A 22,124-nucleotide genomic window follows, 5' to 3' on the forward strand; every position below is an offset into this window, starting at 1 on the left:
GTTTTCTTTTAATTTTTTTGTTTTGTTTACTCCTGTAAGTGCTGAATGTACAAATAATAAAAAGGTTACATCTAAGAACTGAAAACAAAGTTCTTTCTTGGTTCTTGTAGGGGATCAGCTGTGGGTTTGCGTTGCATCTGCATCACTCTGTTTATAATCAGCTGAGCTGTGCAATTGGCACCTAATGCACGGATTCTGTTGACAGCTGTCCAACATTTATTTTCAAGCTTATTCAGCCACTTTATAGTCCGGATTCATAAATGGGTCTGAGAGTTTTATTTCTTCCATCAAAGCAAGTAGGTGATGCTTTTAGTTTTTGGCCTGCTGTTTAAAATGATTTTATTTTCAACCATATCATTATACAGTCTTAAAGGGGTCATCGGATGCCCATTTTCCAGAAGTTGATATGATTCTTTAGGGTCTTAATGAAAAGTCTATAGCATACTTTGGTTAAAATTTCTCAATGGTAGTGTAAAACAACGCCCTTTTTACCCTGTCAAAAGCAGCTCTGTTCACAGCGACCTGTTTCGGTGCATGTCCCTTTAAATGCTAATGAGCTCTGCTCACCCCGCCCCTCTCTTCCATTAGGTGACGAGCGGAGCCTCTCTGAGAGACTGTTACTTTAGCAGCATTCATCGTGAAACTTGCTAACTAGCATATTATTGGGAAAGGCGATTTGCAAAGATTCATTAAACTTATACTCAGTTCTTCTGTAGGTGAAGCTGGATCACAAATGATTAATCCGAACATAGATGCATTTAGGTAGATTGGGGGCCGCATTCCCTTCAAAATCAAAGCTAATCTTCTGCGTCTTCAGCGCCTCAGATGTCAGGAGTAAATGACGACTGCTATGTTCTTTATTACATCCAACAACAAAACAGTCGATTAGTTTTCTGCTCCAGTGTCGAAAACAATGGCGGACTGTAACAGCTCACTCAGGGCGGGTCTATGCTGAAACGGCAGTGTCAATCAACAATCATGGGAGTGGCCTGGGTCTGTGTGACGTCACACAGCCAAGAATCTGAGAATTGCTTGATTTGAGAAAGGGGTTATCTATTAAAATTATTGCATTAGGTGTAAACATACAATCATTATTAATTTATTTTTGTTTTTAATGAATGTAGGTTGTTAATTTAAAAATTGTTCATTGCCAATTTATCATACATTTAATGTTAATTTGTACAAATGTTGATGTATCAGTAAATTTAGAAATTAACATTAACCTAGATTTATACTACCTAGATTTATTTTTACTCTTTTGTACTCACGTTTGAGGCTGATAATATTTTCTTATACTCATCATGACTGCATTTATTTGATCAAAAATAAATAAATAACTATGATTTATATTTTAAAATGTAATTTATTCCTACAATGACAACTAAATTTTCAGCCACATCATCCTTCAGAAGCTACTCTAATATGCAGATTTGCTGATTGAAAACAGTTGTGCTGCTTAATATTTTTATAGAAATTGTGATAGTTATATTTAATATTTTTTTTACTCCCTGGCAGGAGTCAAAAGCAGTATCATTGTTCACATACCACAAGGAGGCAGACTTTCCACAAATCTAAATTTACAAGTCACATGCTTCTGTCTCTCAGTCTGCCCTTTTAGTCAAAATGAAGGGTAAAAACCAGCTCCTTTATCTCATCCAATTTTAAGCAACAAAACCTTACTAATGTCATTAAGCATATCTGTATAGGTAGATTATGATTGGTTGTGTGAAGAGGAAGGTCATTTGTTACAGTTCCAGACTCATTATCTCTAAAACCTATTGTTGGCTGGTTACGTGTTGCGTACGAGCAGGTAAATATAATGCCTCAGAAAATGTTCACACCCTGTCTGCGTCTCAACTCCCACCCTTCTATTTTTACAGCTTTGTTAGCTGTTAAGGGCCCTCTTCCTCTCTTCACTGCTTTGTCTACCTTCTCTCTCTCTCTTGCCTCTTTCCCTCCATCTCCATGCATGGTCTTTGACGTCCTTCCTGTCGAGCTCAGCATAGGTCCTCTGTAATTAGTGCCCTGGTGGCTGAGTGGAGCATTTTTCCGGCCTGATGCAACACTATGCTCTGCATAGGCAGCTGAACTGGGTCGACCCTCCCGTGCCCACACACAGCCCAACCCTGCACTGCTTCGGTGACTGATAGTTTCTTCTCAGAAGCTCGGACACTCGATGCTGTCAGAGGAAGTACTCGAGTCTGTTGCAGTTCTTGATAAAAAAGCTCACATGTGTCTGTGTGTGTCAGACAGATCGGAGACTCTGGGATTAGGCAGCACTTGTTGCATCATTCTTTTCAGAAGTGAACCTGAGTCACTTTTTTGACCAAATTAAAAGTTATTCAGAAGTTGTTTTTTATCATTGCAGCTGATGTACAGTAATTCACAAACCATATATAAAGGGCACATGGGAGCGTATCTTAAAGGAATATTCCAGGTTCACAAGCTGTCGACAGCATCCGTGGCATACAGTCAATTACCACACAATTATTTTTGGCTTGTCTCTCACTTCAAAACAAGCTAAAATTGTGTTCACAGTAATGCGTTGACAATGGAGGTCTGTGATGAATGCTAAAATACTTTTCAGAATATATCCACAATACTTTAACATGTGACTAGTGTGATAAAAAATAAATTAGTAACCTTGCTTATGCAAATACATATACAATTTCTATATATACAATTCCTGTTATGGCTAATGCCAGTAAATCCTATAACTTTGACATAATATGTACACACAAACTCCACATGTAGAAGTGAGTTCATAATGTATATCCAGATGTTTCGTCCACCTATAACATTACTGCCAGTGCTAAAAGGATGATTTATAAAACTTAACAGCTGCAATAACACACTTTGTACAGAAGAGATAAATATAAGCTCATTAATAAAATAAATAAAAACATTGCCCCCTTGAAAGCTACTGTCAAATCATGCATTTTTTTACAAGCTGAGGAAAGTTTTCTTTTTTTTAAAATACAAAATAAAACAAAATATAGAGCCCCAAGACAACATTTCAAACCCCATTTATCAAGCACCATAGATTATATTCACTAATAGTCCTCCTTTCCCTTGACGTCAACAAATCTCACAAGATTCAGATTCATTTTCACACCAGGTTTGTTCTGCATTGTAACTGAACGTAGCACATTTAAATATTTAGAATGGAGTATTTTTATACTCCCCACTATGAACTGTCACTGTATGGGCAAAAGGAGCATGTACATTCTTCAAAATGTGTCTTTTTGATTTTCAAAATAAAAGCATACAGGTTTGGAATGACATGAGGGTGAATAAATAATGACAGAATTGTCATTTTTGGGTGAACTATACTTTTAACTTCGTATGAACCTGAAAAAAAATATTTTAAGGGATATAGGGAGAACAATAACTGTGCCTTTTGTCTTAAATCTTGTCCAGGTCAAGTAATGTAAGGATAACCTACTCCTCCATTGCTACATACCACATCTTGTCATTCCTGTAATAATTGCTGATGAATGAGCAGTGTAAGCAGATTTTAAGCAGTCTTCAGCAGACACCCCCTTACGCTCTTCATAGGGCAGCTGAATTGGGGCGACCCTCCCGTGCCCACACACAGCTCAACCCAACACCGCTTCTGTGACCGACAGTTTCTTCTCAGAAGCTCGGACACTAGATGTTTATTAGAGGAAGTTCTCGAGTCTGTTGAAGCTCTTGATGAAAAGTCACTTTTAGTACTTAAAACTTTTATAAGGATGCTTCTTGAAATCCATTACCCAGAGTTCATTTTTGCCGGGAGCCCACATGTGTGTGTCTCAGACAGATCAGAGACTCTGGGATTAGGCAGCACTTGTTGCATCACTCTTTTCAGAAGAGAATCTGAGTCACTTTTCTGGCCAACTTAACTGTTCTTCAGAAGTTAAGTTTGTTTTTCATTGCAGCTGATGTACAGTAATTCACAAACCACATATAAAGGGCACATGGGAGCGTATCTTAAAGGAATATTCCAGGTTCACAAGCTGTCGACAGCATCCGTGGCATACAGTCGATTACCACAGAATTACTTTTGGCTTGTCTCTCACTTCAAAACAAGCAAAAATTGTGTTTACAGTAATGCGTTGACAATGGAGGTCTGTGATGAATGCTAAAATACTTTTCAGAATATATCCACAATACTTAAACATGGCTTTAACATGTGACTAGTGTGATTAAATCAATTAGTAACCTTGCTTATGCAAATGCATATACAATTCTTCAATTCCTTCCATGGCTAATGTTAGTAGATCCTATAACATGTACAAAATCCACATGTAACGTGAGTCTATAATGTATATCCAGATGTTTCGTCCACCTAGAACATTATTGCCAGTGCTAAAAGGATGATTTATAAAACTTAACAGCTGCAATAACACTTTGTACAGAAGAGATAAATATAAGCTTTTTATTTAAAAAAATACCCATTTCCCCCTTGACTTCCATTGAAAGCGTATTACTGTCAAAGCATGCTTTTTTTTTTTTACAAGCTGAGGAGTTTTCTTTCTTTTCCCAACAAAATGAAACAAAATACAAAATCTACATAGAGCCGCATATAACATTTCAAACTCCATCTATCAAGCTCCATAGATTATATTCACTAACAGTCCTCCTTACCCTTGACGTCAACAAATCTCACAAGATTCAGTTTAATTTTCACACCAGGTTTGTTCTGCATTGGTTCTTGTGTTTGTCACTGAATGTAGCACATTTGAATATTCAGAACGGAGTATTTTTATACCCCCCACTATGAACTGTCACATATGGACAAAAGGAGATAAAAATAAAAGCATATATGTTCGGAATACGTTCGGGTGAACAAATAATGTCAGAATTGACATTTTTGGATGAACTTTCCCTTTAAATTAGTATGAACCTGAAAAAAATCCTTTATACAGGGAGAACAACAACTGTGCTTTTTGTCTTAAATCTTGTCCAGGTTGGGTAATGTAAGGATAACCTACTCCCCCATTGCCCCGGCCCTCAGATCATGCTATACTACCACATCCTGTCATTCCTGTGATAACTGCTGATGAATGAGCAGTGTAAACAGATTTTAAGCAATCTTCAGCAGACGCCCCCTTCCCACCGCACTGCCTTTTGTGTCCAGCAGTTGGAGAAACTAACCACAAGTCTCCTTTTTCAAAGCCCACCTCTGATGTGGCATCTCAGAACTCTTTCTAACCCCCTTTCTTTCTCTCGCTACCCCCAAAGCCACTTGGTTCAAGCTGTAAAAACCTGAATTCCTCATGCAAAAGTTCTGCTTACAGCACAAAAGCTAGAAACCGCTGCTTTTCAGACATTTTACAAACACATTCAGAAGGATGTAAACTTTAGTGTATTTGTGTGCATCATGTTTCTCATCCGTTTCCTTGGCTTTGAGTTAGACTTTGATGACATGGATTTATATATGAGAACCATATGTGGTTTAGTGTTGGAGGAGGGGCGAAGGATCTAACGCAACTCAACTTGATGAGAACTGAGGGATTACTGAGGAAAAAAGCAAATATTAGAGACAGACAAGGAGGGGAACATATACCTCATGCTTCTGATGTGGCAGTCCAGTCATTAAAGTCATAAGGTGAAGAAAGAGTCCAGTTAACTGTTGCAGGCCTGAGCTGAAGCAGGGGGGTTTCCTGGAGGATGTGAATGGGTCAGAGTGAGGGTAGCTGGGTTTGGTGCAGTAGGCAGGGGGAGGGTAGAAAGACTGATTCAGCAGCTCCTGGTGGGGAGTCTTTTCCTGCCCACTTTGGAAGTGTTTTGGAACTTTGGAACTTTTAAACAAGGAGGGAAAGAACCAACACTGTGAGTTTAGAGATGCTGATTTTTTTTTTTTTTTACTTCCTATAACCTGTTTTTCCCCCACAATCTCTTGTCTGGAACAGCGGGAAAAAACCTGCTCCGCTCACACCACACCCTGTCTAAGTGTAGATGGTATGTTTCCCATAGCTCAACACGTTAATGCAGGTGCCTCTTTTTTTATGTGCATTTCTAGCAAACTCAGCATTACCTAACTAGATTTATTCTGTACAGGCATGTAACAAAATGCAAACTCTCATGCCAAGATGTATAATGTGTTTGAGTACCAGAACATATGTGAAGTGTTTGCATTGTCACAGTTGAGGCTGGAATATTATGTTCCAGTAAAAACGGGGTCTCCAATGAGGATATTCATACAAAACACATGTTCTTTATGGATCCCTAAAGAGAACTCATGTATAAAACGGTGCACAAACTGTAAATACACTGTGTACATACAACATATGAATACAATACATTTAGAAAAATGTAAATGTTTTACAACAATATTTTAAAATGTAATTTAAATTAAAATTTTCCTGTGATGGCAAAGCTGAAATTTCTGCAGTGTCACATGATCATTCAGAAATCATTCTAATATGCTAAATTGGTGCTCAAGAAACATATCTTATAATCAATTATGCAAGCAGTTGTGCTGCCTAATATTTTTTAATATTAAGAAATTTATTTATTTATGTATGCATTTATTTATTTTTATTTTTACTGTCACCTTTGATCATTTCAGTTTGTCCTTGCTGAATAAAAGTATTCATTTCTTTAAAAAAAAATGGTGCTGTACATACAGTGTTGGGGAGTAACTAGTTACATGTAACGGAATTACGTAATTTAATTACAAAATAAAAGTAATTGTAATCAGTTACAGTTACTAAGAAAAAATGTGTAATTAAATTACAGTTACTTATGAAAATGTTAAGGATTACAAAGGGGGTTACATATGATTTTTTCCACGTAACCTATTACATTTCCAAAGTAACCTTCCCAACACTGTGTACATATGGGAATGTATTTAGAGAGATGAGATTGCCAAATTTCATTGTTACTATTGTATGTAGGTGTTACAAAGCCCATTGGAACAGAATATGATTTCTGAATCGCTGTTTTATGGCTTGATGAAACAAAAATCATATGTGTGTCCTACATTAAGACTTGTATTTTTTGGCTTTGCATTATTTATGTTAATTTACATTCCATACAGGCTGTGGAAAACGTGTGTTTGCATTTTAGGAGCATCACACTCACATGCCTCATGTTCATTCCACATATAATTTTTTTTTTTTCTTTACATATGAATCTTTTTCCCCCATTAACAGATCCTTTTGAGAACATTCACAAGAGCCTATCTACCTAATAAATATATGGAAGTGTTCACTAGCTAACTCCCCAAAATGGTTAGCAAAATGGCTAAAAATAAGTTGGGCTAATCGCTAAAGTGATGGTCCAAGTTACATTTTGTGCATTTTGTCTATTTAACCTCTTTAATGTAAAAAATCTCATCTTTTGCTATTGTATAAAAACAAAGTTTTATTAAGTGTATGTAGCTTGGTAGTTAGCAAATAAACATATTTTAAAGAAAATGTCTTTTTCCAGCATATTCTTTGAATCTGTTTTACTTGACACTTCAAAGTCTGTTCTTTTTCCCATTAGGCTTGAAAAAACAGGAATTCTCTCCGTATCGAAAGAAGTGGACACAGCCTGTCAAGTAGAGGTGTTAAATAGCATGTGACTGACTTCACTTGAACAAGCAGAGCAGCATGAAGACGTAAAATGGCTCACAAAGAGCAGGCAAGTCTCTTCTTTGCCCAGAGACCTTCAAAAAAAAAAAAAAGATAGAATGTGTTTTAAGAGAGACACTTGAAATGTTTGTGGCGCTGCTAATGTTTTCAGTAAAGCCTTGTTTAAGAAAAAGAAATGAGTCACTTAGCAGAAACTGAGGAAACTCAACTCTACTTGCCTGGAGAAAAAGAGAGAAATGAAGGGAATTGTGGGCAGAGCAGAAAGTGCTGAGGTTGTTGTTCGTACTGCAGAATCAGCTGGGAAAAGATTGAACTTGCTGAAAATGTGCACAGAGTGAAAAAGATGGAGTACTTGTGTAGCGGGATACGCTCTGACTGAAATACATACAAAACGCAGTGCCTTTAGGAACATCAAAAGCAGTCCTTGAAGGCCTGTCATTGCGTATCTTGTTGGATTGTACTGCACTTTTATGTTTAGACAGATGTCTGATCAAGTTAAAGTTTGTATCATTTGTATTACATCAACAGTATGTGCACAGATAAGCCGTGTTTTCCTCCCTCTCTCCTGCAGTGTGCTGGTATTAAGGCAGTTTGTATTCCAGATGTTGTTGATGGAATTCTCCTTGATCGTTGGCCTCCGAACGTCCGCCCCCCTCGCTTCCCCAAAGCCTCGTGACTGGACACAGAGTGCCAAAACATTATCCATCTCCAGTCGCTTATTCCAAAAAGCAAGTACATTCGGCTGTCTCCATTAAAAAGGATACAAACACACTGAATTGAGTATCATCTCTCACACATATGTTTGTGCCTCAATGAGTATCTGAAGTTTAATTATTTTCAAAGGCGCGCAGTGCACACGCTCGCATTATAACAGAGATATGTTTCCTTGTGAAGAGTGCCAAAAGGGTTTGCAGAATTATAATCATTCCTGGTTTCACTTAATCCTTGGACCTAACCTGCGTTTTCCGTCCCATTTATATGGCCAAGTGTTTCCAAGTGCCAGCAAAAGGGAGGAGATAGAAGTTTGGACAGAAATGACAAGAAAAAAAAGCCATTCTATGCTAAAGAAATAAGCTTATGTGGGGGCATCGTAATTTATGTGTGAAAGTGCAGGGTGTTTGTCTTATTGTGTGGTCATGAGGAACAGGATGAGATGCACTAATGAGAGATATGCTTCTTACAGGGTACTCTGGGCGGTAACAAGCGGTTGGGAAAATATGGCTGAAGGAGGCAAGAAATGTCTTGGACTCAGACGCAGGTTGAGAGGAGCAGCTGGAGATTGGGACAGAGAACTGCTTTTCCTTTCACCTCTCTGTTGTGCAGGAGAGTGAGTGGGCTAAACAAACATGTTAAAGGGATAGTTCACCCAAAAATAGAAATTCCGTCATTGCTTACTCACTGAAATGTGTCCAAACGTGACTTTCTTTCTTTTACATTTCACTAAAGAAGACATTTTAAAGAATGTTGGTAATTATATGGACAAACACACAGACATTTCTCAAAATATCTTCTTTCGTGTTCCACAGAAGAAAGTAAGTCATACAGGTTTGGAATGACATGAGAGGGTGAGTAAATAATGACAGAATTTTCATTTTTGGATGAGTTATCCATTTAAATGGTTTATAAATGTTGTATAATGTTTGGCAGACATAGAAAGTCAAAAAAAGAAACCGCAAAGAAAACTTACAAAATATTTTATTTTTGACTTAAACAAAAAAGGTTTGAAACAAGCACAATTTATTTCTAGATAATGATCATCATCATTTAAATATTATTATGATTATTGTTTTTTATTCAAACTTTAGATTCCATTTAAAAAAAGCACCACAAGTTTTCAATAATTGTAAACACAAGCAGTGAAAATATCATTTATATATTTTAAAATTTATTTCAGTTCAAAAATACAAACCCACCCATTCACTTTTCCCCAAATTAAGGCCACTTCATAAGACATACATTATTGCCTGTCCAGCAGGACATTTTTAATGACAATTTTTTAAATCAAAAAACACATTCTTGACATGGAGAACAATAACAACAGTAATAATCATAATGATAATGACATCATCATTATCAATAATAGTAATTATTAAAAATACAGTACAATATAAAGCCATACTACTGGAGGACACAGACAGACAGCACAGCTTTGCAGGCATTGTTAGTGGGATAAGTATCAATTATCTTTGGAATGGACTTTGGTTTCTGAACCTGAGTTGGGAGTTGCATGGGGTGGGAGCAGAACCGTGTTGCTTTAGTGAAAAGAATTACCTTTCATTAGCCAATGCAAATAATCTTTTATGATATCTGGTAACACTGTGCATAGGAGAACACTTCAAAAGTACTATGGTGGTCCCATGGTTCAGCGATGGCAATGCCATGGTACAGAATGATTACGATATTCATGCACTAAGGTATTTATATAGTACTAGAGAGAATACCGTGGTACTATGGCACCTTCTGACCGACTTATCTAGTTCATGCATCCTGGAAGGATTTTAAAAATGAACAGAAATTACACTCACAAAAAGCAATTTCTGACTATGTTTTAAATTATTTTAAAGTATGACTAGAAAAACGTAAATCTAGTTTAATTCGTTTTTATGAATTTTCACAAAAGTTGAACCATTTCTAATTTTTTCCCAGGTTTTTCATCACTGTGAACCCTGTAACATGGCATGACATTCAAAAACCATGGTAGTACGGTTTTGTTATAAAAGTTGCATGAGGCTGCTAGAAATGTGATATGCATTGGCCGCAACCTGAGATAAGTACAAAGTCTTCTGGTTGGGGCAAACGCTGTTTTCGACAGAGGGTAAGAATTCACAATGAGTCAGACATACAACAACAATCACAACTGTAAAATTACATTTACAATAGGCTAAACAAACAGCGATGAGCTGGCGTCATTGGCTACACCAGAAGGGAAAGAAGAGAAAGACATTGAGAGAAGAGGGGAGAGATGAAGTGAAAGTGACACAGGGGAAAAACAAGTACCGTATGCCTTTATACAGCGTGCGGGAAGAACTTGGCACAGGTGTGAAAGCAAAACGTTCAAGACCACTAATTACAAAATATAAAAATGCAGAGATTTGTCTGAGTGGCATCATTTCTAAAGTAAACAACAAAGGGTCCCTTTTTGACCAAAACCATTTTTTTTTAGAATTGCTTTTCTCATTTTGGTTTTGCTTTGCTAGTAAGTCCCCTTCTTCCATATTCTCAATTCTCTCCTCTCCTCCCCTTCCCTTTCTTCCATTATCCCTTCTTAAACATTTAAACCTTGTCCAGTAGGGAGCGTTGGCAGTAGAGCAAGCGTCTCGGTGTGCCGTACCTGCGGAAGAAGAGAAGTGCTCCGAGCGTAAGGATCACGCAGACCAGCAACATGAGTGGCACCACGACGGCAGCCGCTCCTCCTCCACTGCTGGGTGCGTCTTCGACCTCGATTATGATCACCTCTGTCTCCTCCTTTTTGCCCTCGTCCTCAGTCTTGTCTTCCTCACGTGTACGGTCACGTTCTCTTTCCCGCTCCCTTTCACGTTCTCTTTCGCGCTCACGCTCACGATCACGGTCACTTCCTCCGCCTCCACCACCTGTATTGGAGTCCTCATTAGGACAGCCCATCCAATCCCTAAGCGCAGACTTGGGGTATCCAGGCTCCACTCTTAATAACTGGTTGTTAAACTTCCAGTACTTATTGGCTTTGTAGAAGTAGGTATAACCTGTAAAATTTAAGAGAGGAAAGGTCAGGACTATACAATTGTAGCGATCTTTGGCCCAAAGCCTACATCCTGACTTTGTTTCAATAAAACTAGAGTAATTATTTTATTTATTTTTTTTAATGTATGTCTTGTATTAGAGAGAGGCAGGAAAATACTGGGATAAGGGAGGGAATGGGGGTCAGGAAATGACACAGGTCAGACTTGTGTCCTAACCATGCACAACGCCACAAATGATAAACGCTATAGAAATAAAAAAAATTATATATGTGCATGTCTATATGTGTCTATTATATTAACATAACCAAGGGGGCATTTATTTGAGCAAAAATATATAGTAAAAACAGTAATACTGTAAAATATTATTACAATTTGAAATAACTGTTTTTTTTTTTTATTCATCACAAGCAAAGCTGAATTTTCAGCAGCCATTACTTCAATATGCTGATTTTGGTGCTCAGCATTTCTTATTGTGGAAACAGTTGAAAGTGCTATTTTTTCAGGATTCTTTGATGAATAGAAGGTTCAAAAGAATAGCATTTATTTGAAAAAGAAATCTTGTGCGACAATATCAATGTTTACTGCATCCTTGCTAATTTAAAGTATTGATTTCTATCAAAACATTTGAGTGAACAGAAAACGTCTGATTGGCTGTGATTTTATCATATTACGCAGTGTTTTTGCTTTTAGAATGAACAGACAAATGCTTAGAATAACTGGAAATGTGTTGTATTGTGTATTGTTAGCACATAGTAAGAGGTTGCAAAAAAGTGTTTTCTTGTGTTAATGAATAATTCTGTGTGCATGTGTCATATGACTGACAATATACTAAGATATAGAATGGACAAAGAACAACCATGTCAGAATAAGAAGGCTTATTATTATGAAAGACTGGAGGTTAATTTAAAAAGCAGAAGGCAGTGAAAGGCTTACTTTGATCTCGACTCATGAAGGCAGCCTTTATGTTGTCTGGAACGCCTTGCCATTTACTCATAAGTTTGGGGTAGTCTGGATCCACTGACTGCGTGTCTTCATTGTAGCGATAATATCTGATTGAAGATAAGAAATAGTTTCAGATCTAAGCTCCCTTTGTTCTCATGCCTTGCATTATGGGATATCAAAGCTACTGACTTGTTTCCTCTGAAGAAGTAGGTGTTGCCTGTAGGGGTGTACAGAAGGGCTGCGTCCAGTTTGTCCTTTGGAAGACCGCTGCCCATTTCTCTCAGAGTCTTCGGGTAACCTGACTCCAAGTTCGATTCGGTGAACACCCAATGCCTGTCCCCTGCAAGCCAGAGATGATATTACTTCTGAAGCTGAACTCTTTTTCCATCAAAATCATGCAATAGAAGAGGACTAGTACCTTTAAAGAAGACAAATTTCCCATCTTCTCTTTCATAGGCAGCATTAATATTTGTAGGCAGACCTCTCCAGAAATGTCCAATTGGCATGGGGTAATTTTCCATAACCTGATTATTACGAACGCGCCAGAACCACTTATCCTAAAACACAGGGACAGGAATTGTGATGAACACACATACTGCATGATCTCCAACTCCAACTCAATGCCTACACACATATTCCATCTGTACCTTAAACACAAACATTTCTCCTCTGAAAATGCCAATGGTGTCAAAATGGCCTTCGCAGATGTCAGGACCAAAGTTAGGTCCTCCGGGCCCGTATGGTGTGGGATATGGAGTGTGGTGGGGGGTCTGCGGGGTGACAGGTGGTCTTGGACGGTCTCCGGTGATTGGTCCTACACAGCACAAAAATTCATTTTTGTGAATTAGTTCATTCGCATTGGTCTATTCACTGTTTAAATAAATGATTAAACAAATAGTCTCAGTTACATCAATTCTGGTTTTATTAGTTGTATTAATTGTATAATTTAATGTTCCGTTAGCTTTATTTATCAAGCAGATTATTTTATCCAAAACGAATAAGCTTTAGAAAGCAAACCAGAATAATTTGCTAATGCTAATTTGGTTTGTGACAGAGAAATGGTCTGACTGCAGAATTAAATAATATTATAGTGCAAGTGATTTATAAATACATTGTAAATATATTATTTCAGCTTTAGTTAATGATAACCCTGCCTTGGACAGATCTATGGTGTGGTTTAGCAATTCAAGGTGCAATGATATTGACTGTTTTACCATAAAGCTGCTGAATGCCTTTACGATCATCTTCAGGAAGCACAAAGTTCTCGGTGTCCATCCACTGGTAGAAGGGAGCCATGATGGCGGAGGGGTCATTTGAATGCTCCATTCCCAGGGCGTGACCCAATTCATGAACAGCCACCAGGAACACATCATTACCTGAATGAAAGTAAGAGATAACCATGTCAGCACAGGTCAGATTTGGCTAACCTTAAGTAGCATGCTGTATAATTGTGCAGCGCACTTTAAAAACAACTATTTTGAGACACTAAGAATAGATAGCACAGAATGACAGCTGAGAGCTATTATTCTGTTCTTTCATAGCTTGTTTTGGGGCATTCAGTCCACAGCAGGGAAACGTCAAAGAAAAGCTTTTCAGATGGAGATGTTCCAAACATTCCCATGAAAAGGTAAGGTTGATTCAACCCAATTCAATGAAAGTGTGCACAAACACAACACTTGCCTGGACTTGCCTCACTCGTTCTATCACAAATATTCAAACCAAACAATTTTGAGTTTATATGAACTCACTTATTCATGTCTAAACAAGAACCGCCATCCATACTGACAAAAACAGGGGAGGTCTAGAGTATTTTCGCTAACTTCTGGTGTTTGTACTCCTTACCCAAAAGGTCACGGTTGCCGATGGTCCAAGGCTCTGCTGCGTCGAAGTGTGTGTCTCCTCCTATGCCATTGCCTGGGAAGTAAGCATGAGCCAAATATCCTCCTTCGCCGTCAAACGGACTGGCGTCGCCGTGAAAACCATCGGCGAAGAAGAGCATGATGTCGGCAAAGTCTTCAACCTTGTCTCTGATGTCACTGTAAGGGATCTCTCGGAATCGCAAAGGGGTAACTCTTTCCCACACTTTGAAGGCTTTTCTGATCGCCTCAAACGTTTCGTATTCCCCAACTTTTGGTGTGTAGTTCTGTATGCTGAGAAGAGATAAGAAAGGGTGAATTGGAGAGGCAATCAGAGAAAAGTAGGACATAGGAAAAAGAGGAATATATGAAGGAAAGGGGGAGAGAAAGTGATTTACATTACAGACAAGTCACACAGGAATTTTGGCTGTGGCTGCAGTGGAGCAGAATCATATAGTAGGCCAAAGATGACTTTTCCATAAGTGTGGTGCATATTTACTAAAGCATAGCCACAGCTATATCTAAACGTTTATGACAGCAAACCTCAATTAATCGGTAATGGTTTGGACGGGAGTTTTGTGCCTAAAATGACCTAAATACAGTTTAAAATGCACTGCTCTTTTATTGATCCAGCAGAATGGAGTTAAAGTTGTCTCTTACCAGAATGTGATCTCATTTTTATCCCATTTGAGTCCCTGGATTGCGTAGCGCTTCTTTCTCAGGTTGCTTTTTAGTTCAGCTCCAAACTTGTCTGGGACGCCGCAGCGGGGCTTCTTCATTGCCCTGGCAATCACCATCCAATACGTTAGATCATCCACCGCACAACAGATTTAATTTCAGTGATTTTGGACAGGATGGCCGTTAATTTCTGTCCTCATATATTCTACATCTTCCGTGCCTCATTGCAAACCAGTGGAGGATTGCTGACACAATGCTCTAGTTTTTCCATTCTCTCCTTCCATGACTAACAACCACATAACTGATGGGCCAAAATAATTCCACAGAGATATCTATGAGCTCTTGAATCTCTTGAACTAGCCACAGGTGTTCAAAAAATGCAAGACTGATTCCATGGAGAGAAAATCATCTAGACCCATTTTTTGGTTATGAACTGGACATGGAAGCACTAATTACACTTCACAGTAATACACTGCTGTATGAATCAGGTGGGTAGTTGACTCACTCTAGAGTTGCAGGATCCATGTTTCCGGTGACTATCAGGCCGTAGAATCTCTGCATGGCAGCAATGGCAGAGGAGACGGAGTGAGGAGAGCGGGCCGTATGTGTGCGGAGATCACCGGGTGGCAAGTAACCATATTGCTGTAGCCATACCTAGAACACGAAAGAAAGAGAGACAAAGGTACTCGTGATTGGACAGAAACCTTTTGTTAATTTTCAATTATTTTAAAATGTTTTCTGTTTTCAAGTTGAGGTGCATGGGGATATACTGTCATGCAGATGTTAGTTCTATGACTATGGCATTAACCTTTATTACAAAAATTTCTCCTTTTATCTGATTTTTTTTTTTTTTTTGGAGGTATCTGCACCTGGTACCTGTTTTGTCTTGTTAACAATTGTTACAATTTAACAACAACAACAAAAAACTTTGTTTTTAACTAATACATTACCATTTAAAAGCTTAGTGTCTGTAAGATTTGTTTAGAATGATAAGAAATCATTTTAACAGTGCTGCATTTCATTGATCAACAGTGACAGTAAATACTTCTACACTGTAAAAAAACATCCAGATTTTTTTTCTTACAGAATTAGAAAGCATCACAGACTTTTTCAACAAGAAACCTTTCTTGAGTACCAAATCATTATATTTCTGAAGGATCATATGAAACTGAGAAATAATGGCTTTACCATTGCAGGAAAAATTTACATTTTGAAATATTTGAAAGATAGAAAACATTTAAGTATTGTATTGTAACATAATATTATTGTCTTTACTGTTTTTTTACTGTATTTTTTTGTCAAGTAAATTCAGCCTTGGTGAGCAAAAACAAAAATATGACTGACTTTTGAATGGTTGTGTATATCTTGTTTTTTTCATATTTTCTTACCCCATTTTTTAACCGAAATTTTTTTTATAGATTCATCAATGAAACAAGAAAAAAAATTGCCAACAAGGTAAGAAAAAATAAAGTCAATTGAAGATATATTTCTTATTTTATGCAATTTTGCTTTTCCAATTCACTTTATATTGTTTTAACAACGTTTCGATGCTAATTATTACTGGAAAACCAGGCAAATAACTGATTAAGAAAATGATTTATTGGAATTGACTGGAATACAGTTGACAAGAACTTCATTTAGTGTGGGTAGGAGTGTAACTCACGAACCCAAGGGATTGGGCAGAGTTCTTTTCCACAGTTCATAACACAAATCACTTATACACATTGCAATGGCTTGTATTCAAAATTCACTTAAACAAATACTTCTAAACAAACGTATATTTCAAGTATGTGTCTAGACTGATTTATGACCGTCCTTTTTTTTAAGGCAAAAGAAAGAAGCTGCATTTTCTCTATCTTGAAACTGAGTCAGTGACGGCACAAACACATTTCTGTTTGTAGCAATATAGGATGATAGATGAAATAATGAAAGGTGAAATGTTATCTGTCTGTGACTCCCTCAGGGAGACAGACACTGTCTCCAGTTAAACCAAACTGTCAGTCAATAATTTCCCAGGGAATTTCTGGTTAATACCATTGAAACCTCAGAGACAGGGCCCTTATCCTGTAATCCCTCTTTCCCTACCTCCTCCAGCACTCTCTCTCTCACACACTACTGCAGGAATGAAGGGCAACAATGTAGACACACCCTGTGGGGCCTCAGCACACCCTCATTCAGCTGTAGCTCATACAGAGAAAAACATGTGGCTCACATGATTTGGCTGTTGTAGCTTGTGCGGTCTTTGTGAGTAAAGTGTCAACAGAAAGGTTCCTCAGCATGATCAGCATGTTTTGTTTATAATGGCTGAATGTGTTTTTGAGTGTGTGTCTTAGCAGCAGATGTGATTACGTCCACAGTCAGATGTTTCAAAGCATGTATTCCAAGTTGATGTAATCCTGGAAATTTTGTTTTTTAAGAACTTCCTGTTTTCTTGTACTTTTATTCCTCTATTTTTCTTTTTTATTCCTCTATTTTTTCTTTTTGTCCCAGTATCTTTTCTCGTCTGTGGGATTGTGATATTTCTGAACTTCCACAAAAGTTCTTCTCCATTCCTTTATATCATCAGACATTGTGAGTCTGTGACTCACTCTCAGTCCTTCACAGCACAAACAAAGGTTCAGTGTGTTATATCCATATGAGGAAAAAAGGCTGTTAATGGGATATGGATTGGTGGGGGATGGCCGAGTTTGTGATAGATGAACGTGTCCCCTACGCAATCCAGTGACTGAAATTGGATACAATTTAAATCACTTTCTGGTAAGAGACACCTTAACTCCATTCTGTTGGGTTAATAACATGTAGTAAATTTAAAAAGGACACACATCACGAGTGATGTCTTTGCAGTTGCGCAATATTTCTTGCATCTCTCAAAAACAAGTTCGAAATTAGAACTCATCCCGGCAGAGTCTACCTCTTTTTGCTAGTACTTCCTGTCTTTTCCACGAAAAAGGCTTCTTTAAATTTTCACAGAAAAGTTAACTCATTATTCCCCAAAGTTATAAATACAATTTGGACATGTAAGATTTACATGAAGTACTGGCTGTGCCATCCATCACTTCTGTCGTATGCTAAAAAGGTGGTGCTAGGTCATCGATGACCAGTCTATGATTATGTCATTATACTAAAAATCAAGACCAAATACTGGTAAACCTCAATGTTGGGTTTGTAACTGTAAGTGTTCAAAATGGCAATATTTTATCATTTAATCTCATAGCCACCCAGACCTATTTCAATAACCAATTTCTAAGTTTTAATATAAAGAAAAAGATTAACACCTTTCACACATTGAGGTGGTTGCAGGTAGGTGTATAAATCCCATTCAATGCAATGGAAAACTGAAAAAGTCATGACTTTTTATGAAATTATCTGTCAACCTTCAAAAGGCATTTTACCTTGAGATATACCTGAAAATTAAGTTTTGCAAGATATGACAGTGAACAAGACTTTTTTGATGTACGTAAAGGAGCAATAGGCACCATATTGTGTTTGAGCGCTTATGCACATTAAAATCAGAGAGACTTGAGAGAAAGACATGCAATTTTAAGGGAAAATGAGTCACAACTTCCATTCTCGCTGGGCCAATGGAATAACACAGAATCTGCGTGAGTATGTGGTGAATCCAAATCCAATGAAGCCAAATCATAAAGAAAATGCAGTTCAACTGCTCAGGTTACGCTAATGAACCTCAACAGCTGGCTAAATGTATCAACACCGCAACATCAACTCAAGATCCATTGGAGTTTACACTACCACAAGTTTACCACTGAAGTTTACCTATCACGAAAACAAAAAATTTACTCTGCAAATTCATGCACTATGAAGTCCCTAAATTCCTTGTATTTCATTTAAATGTGGAATAAATTCTATGCTACTGATTAGTGGTTCTATAAGGAAGAATGTATTCCAATTTCATTATTTTATTTCAATTATTTGTAATTGGATGCTTGGTGGAAAATGTCTGAAGTTACTAGTTATAATCATCTTTCCATGTATTTTATAGATCAGTGGATCAGATTTTTGCACCTGAGGCACTTGGCTGTTTAATGAAAAAAAAATTCTAATGGAAAGTGCAAAATAGGATCATTACTATTAAATAGGATAGGATGTTGGGAATTATCTTTCCAGTACTTTTTCAGACCTACTGCAAAAGTCTGTGGGTCGTTTCGCCTTAAGTGACACAGGAACTGGACAATTTGTAGCCCAATTCAGCCTTTCATTTTTCTGTTATTCTCTTGCTTCTGAAATGACATCACTTTTCAGCCTACAATAACTTCTATTCTTTATGCAGACTTGCATCATTCACACCCCACCACATTTCCTGCCTAAAAAGATCAATCCCATTTTTTCCCCCCATCTCTTTGTGTCTCTTTTCTGTAATATGCCACCCCCTTCCACATCCCACTTCCTTCCTTACGCTTTGACACTACATCACTAACTGCTGGCATCATCTCACATCTGTTCTAAAGCCATGTGGTCAAGGCAGAATGGAAAAATCCCCTGGCCATTTCCTATGGTTCTGTCCTATAAAGGATGTGACTAGCCATATGTGGCCAATTGCACATCCCAATAAAGTACTATGATGCAAAACTCCCTAGAAGTTCTTCAGGTGATTTATTCATGACCATTGCTGTCAATGACGAGAAGCGTACTAAAAATACCATGTCATGGTTTGTGTAGGAGTACAACAAAGGGACGAGGATATTGACACTAATATTGTCTAAAACCACAGGTGTGCATGAGTCTATAACTTAAGGATATCCTAAAGGAATTAGGAGAACTTCCTGCAGTTGACTTCCTGTTAGCCAAAGTGGAGAAAGAGAGGAAGAAAAGAGCCCATATGGAGTTTTCCGCCCTGTCTAAACCCCTTTTCTCTTTTTTGACCGTAACTAAGGACAGATGTCATCCATTAAATCCCGCAGCTTATAGGAGCAGAAAAACCTTTTCCCCCCAAACTCATCCTCAGCATATCCATCCACAATCTGACCACAACATTACTGGCATGACTTTTCTTGTGGTAATTGGTCGTTCTTTTTTGCATCCTCAGCATCTTTCATTCTCTGCAGTCTCTCACTTGACCTTAATTCAGAATCCTTCACTCCTCTTCTATTTTCTAAGTGTTTACTTTGATCAGTGAGCAGAGAGATCAGAGATTCTTAAAGCTAAACATATGTGACTGAACAGTGCTAATGACTGGCAGCTGATGAAGGCTTTTTTTAAAATTACTGTAATATTTTATGATTATTGTTTAAATCAGCATAAATTAAAGATGAGGGGTGAAATAAGACCCAGACATGTACAAATCCATAACGAGAATGAGATTTTTTACATTTTGTGCTTCTAAAATTTAAATTGTACATGAAAATGTGTTTAATGTCAATGCAAATAGGCTTTATTTTCTTTATGCCAATTAGAATTTATTTCCTGATTTTGTGGTGAAATATGACCCCACCTGTTCTTGACAGGTATTGTGAGATTTACACTATTAAGACTTTAAATTAAGGACCCCTAATTATCAGTCTCATATCATACAGTCTGTTTTTATAAGTCAAGAATTGTCCCACCTCAGTGAAGGTCACACGTGTTTTGGCATGCATGTACTAAAGTAGTTTGTAAAGTCTTATATAGAAGGCTAACAATTGTCAAAAAAAAAAAAGTTTTTATTATTATATTTGACGTAGTTCATTTCTATGGATTTTAGCACATAGGCTAATTGTTATACAGTTGCAATATGATGTGATATGCAAGTTTTTTTATATATATATTTACATTATTATTATTATGCAGAGGTGATATTCAGACATAGTAAAACATCTGCCACCGCACAACAGATCAGGATGTGTTATCAGTAACTAATAAATATCTTGAGAAAAATGCAGGATACTCACCTCAGGTTTCATGTCTTGTTTTGAGGACGATCTGTGCGCGCACACAAATATTAGGAGCAACAGCTCCGTTAACCGGCTCCAAATCATTCTTCTGTCGATGAGTCCTTTTTGAAAACACGTTTATTAATCTTAATAAAGTTTGGCTGCTCTTGCAACTGTCAAAACATAACCACGCTTAAAAAAAACTAGCGCCTACCACTTTTGTGGTACAAAAACGACGAGAACTTTGACTTTTCCAGGAGAAAAGGAGAATGCTTAAGTTTATCAAAATGTAAACAATTACTGCTATAGATTACTAGTGCATCGCAGTGACTGATATTCTATAGTGCTAAAATCATACTGCTTAGCTAAGCGCTGAAAATGTTGCATCGAGAGAACGCGGTATGAAGATGAACAGTTTTCCTTGCGAAATTTCTCTTTGTCTTATTTCTCTGTCATTGCGCTAGTTGGTTCAAATCTTCGGTTTCATATGCACAGGCAGCCCCTTTCTCCGGGCTGTAGACGTGGTCGCTCGATAGGTGTTGCCAAAAAAACTGATCCTGAAAAGCCAAAGCCCTCCCTCCTCAACATTAGCCCATCCCGCTCCCTTCAACTGCTCGAACTTAATGGCCTTCCAGACGACCTTCTTCTGCGTTGCTTGGCTTGACCTTGTGGACAGAGAAAATATTTCATCTGCCATAGTTTTTCTCCTTTAACTAGGCTATTGTTTAGCTTTTGCCATTTTAATTCATGGTTTTGCTTAACATTCGTTTGGTGTTTACCATCTGTCTGTTTGCGGTACTTCAATGACTGGTCAAAACATTGCTAAAGCAAGCAAGCATGACAAAATTAATAATTTCAACTGATTGAATGGAAAAATATGCGCATAATGCCAGGGCATTAATTTAATTTAATTTGCCTTTTTTATGTTATTGTTTATGTTATTGTGACAGCCGTGAATTAAAAATGGGTGTGTATATATGTCATTGGAAAGTCCCCCACCATGATAGAAAAAAAGTGTATTCCCTTTAACTCTGATTTATTGATTGGTTTAATACAATTTTTAGATTGGGACGATTTTAAATATGTTTACAGTGGTGTATTTTATCCAGGCTCCATAGTCCATTATGTTATGATTTAACAGCATTTCAGTGGCAAACTGAAGTACAGTATATTGTTTGTAAAAAAAACACCAGTTTTTGTCTTCAGTCTATGAGCTAAGGTTCAACACTGCCACACACTGGTAAGATTCTGTCATTGCATGTTTCGTACATAAGAGAAAAATACACTGAACAAAATTATAAACACAACACTTTTGTTTTTGCCCCCATTTTTCATGAGCTGAACTCAAAGATCTAAGACTTTTTCTATGTACACAAAAGACCTATTTCTCTCAAATATTGTTCACAAATCTGTCTAAATCTGTGTTAGTGAGCACTTCTCCTTTGCCGAGATAATCCATCCACCTCACAGGTGTGGCACAAAAGTGTTGTGTTTATAATT

General features: G+C 37.5%; 1 protein-coding gene across 1 annotated transcript; it reads right to left on the reverse strand.

Moving 5' to 3' along the window:
- Positions 1-10,725: 10,725 nt before the first annotated feature.
- Positions 10,726-21,197, reverse strand: LOC107738136 (matrix metalloproteinase-14-like). Its single transcript, XM_016549834.1, has 10 exons — positions 20,643-21,197; positions 15,263-15,411; positions 14,740-14,862; positions 14,066-14,373; positions 13,438-13,599; positions 12,871-13,037; positions 12,642-12,780; positions 12,413-12,563; positions 12,215-12,330; positions 10,726-11,284 (listed from the first exon to the last, which is right to left on the reverse strand). Exons 1-10 carry the CDS (start codon positions 20,727-20,729, stop codon positions 10,839-10,841), a joined length of 1,848 nt encoding a protein of 615 aa, XP_016405320.1. The 5' UTR covers positions 20,730-21,197; the 3' UTR covers positions 10,726-10,838.
- Between the last annotated feature and the right edge of the window lie 927 nt (positions 21,198-22,124).

The sequence above is a fragment of the Sinocyclocheilus rhinocerous genome, unplaced genomic scaffold (genome assembly GCF_001515625.1).
Source record: "Sinocyclocheilus rhinocerous isolate Xijiao unplaced genomic scaffold, SAMN03320098_v1.1 scaffold254, whole genome shotgun sequence".
Classification (NCBI taxonomy): domain Eukaryota; kingdom Metazoa; phylum Chordata; class Actinopteri; order Cypriniformes; family Cyprinidae; genus Sinocyclocheilus; species Sinocyclocheilus rhinocerous.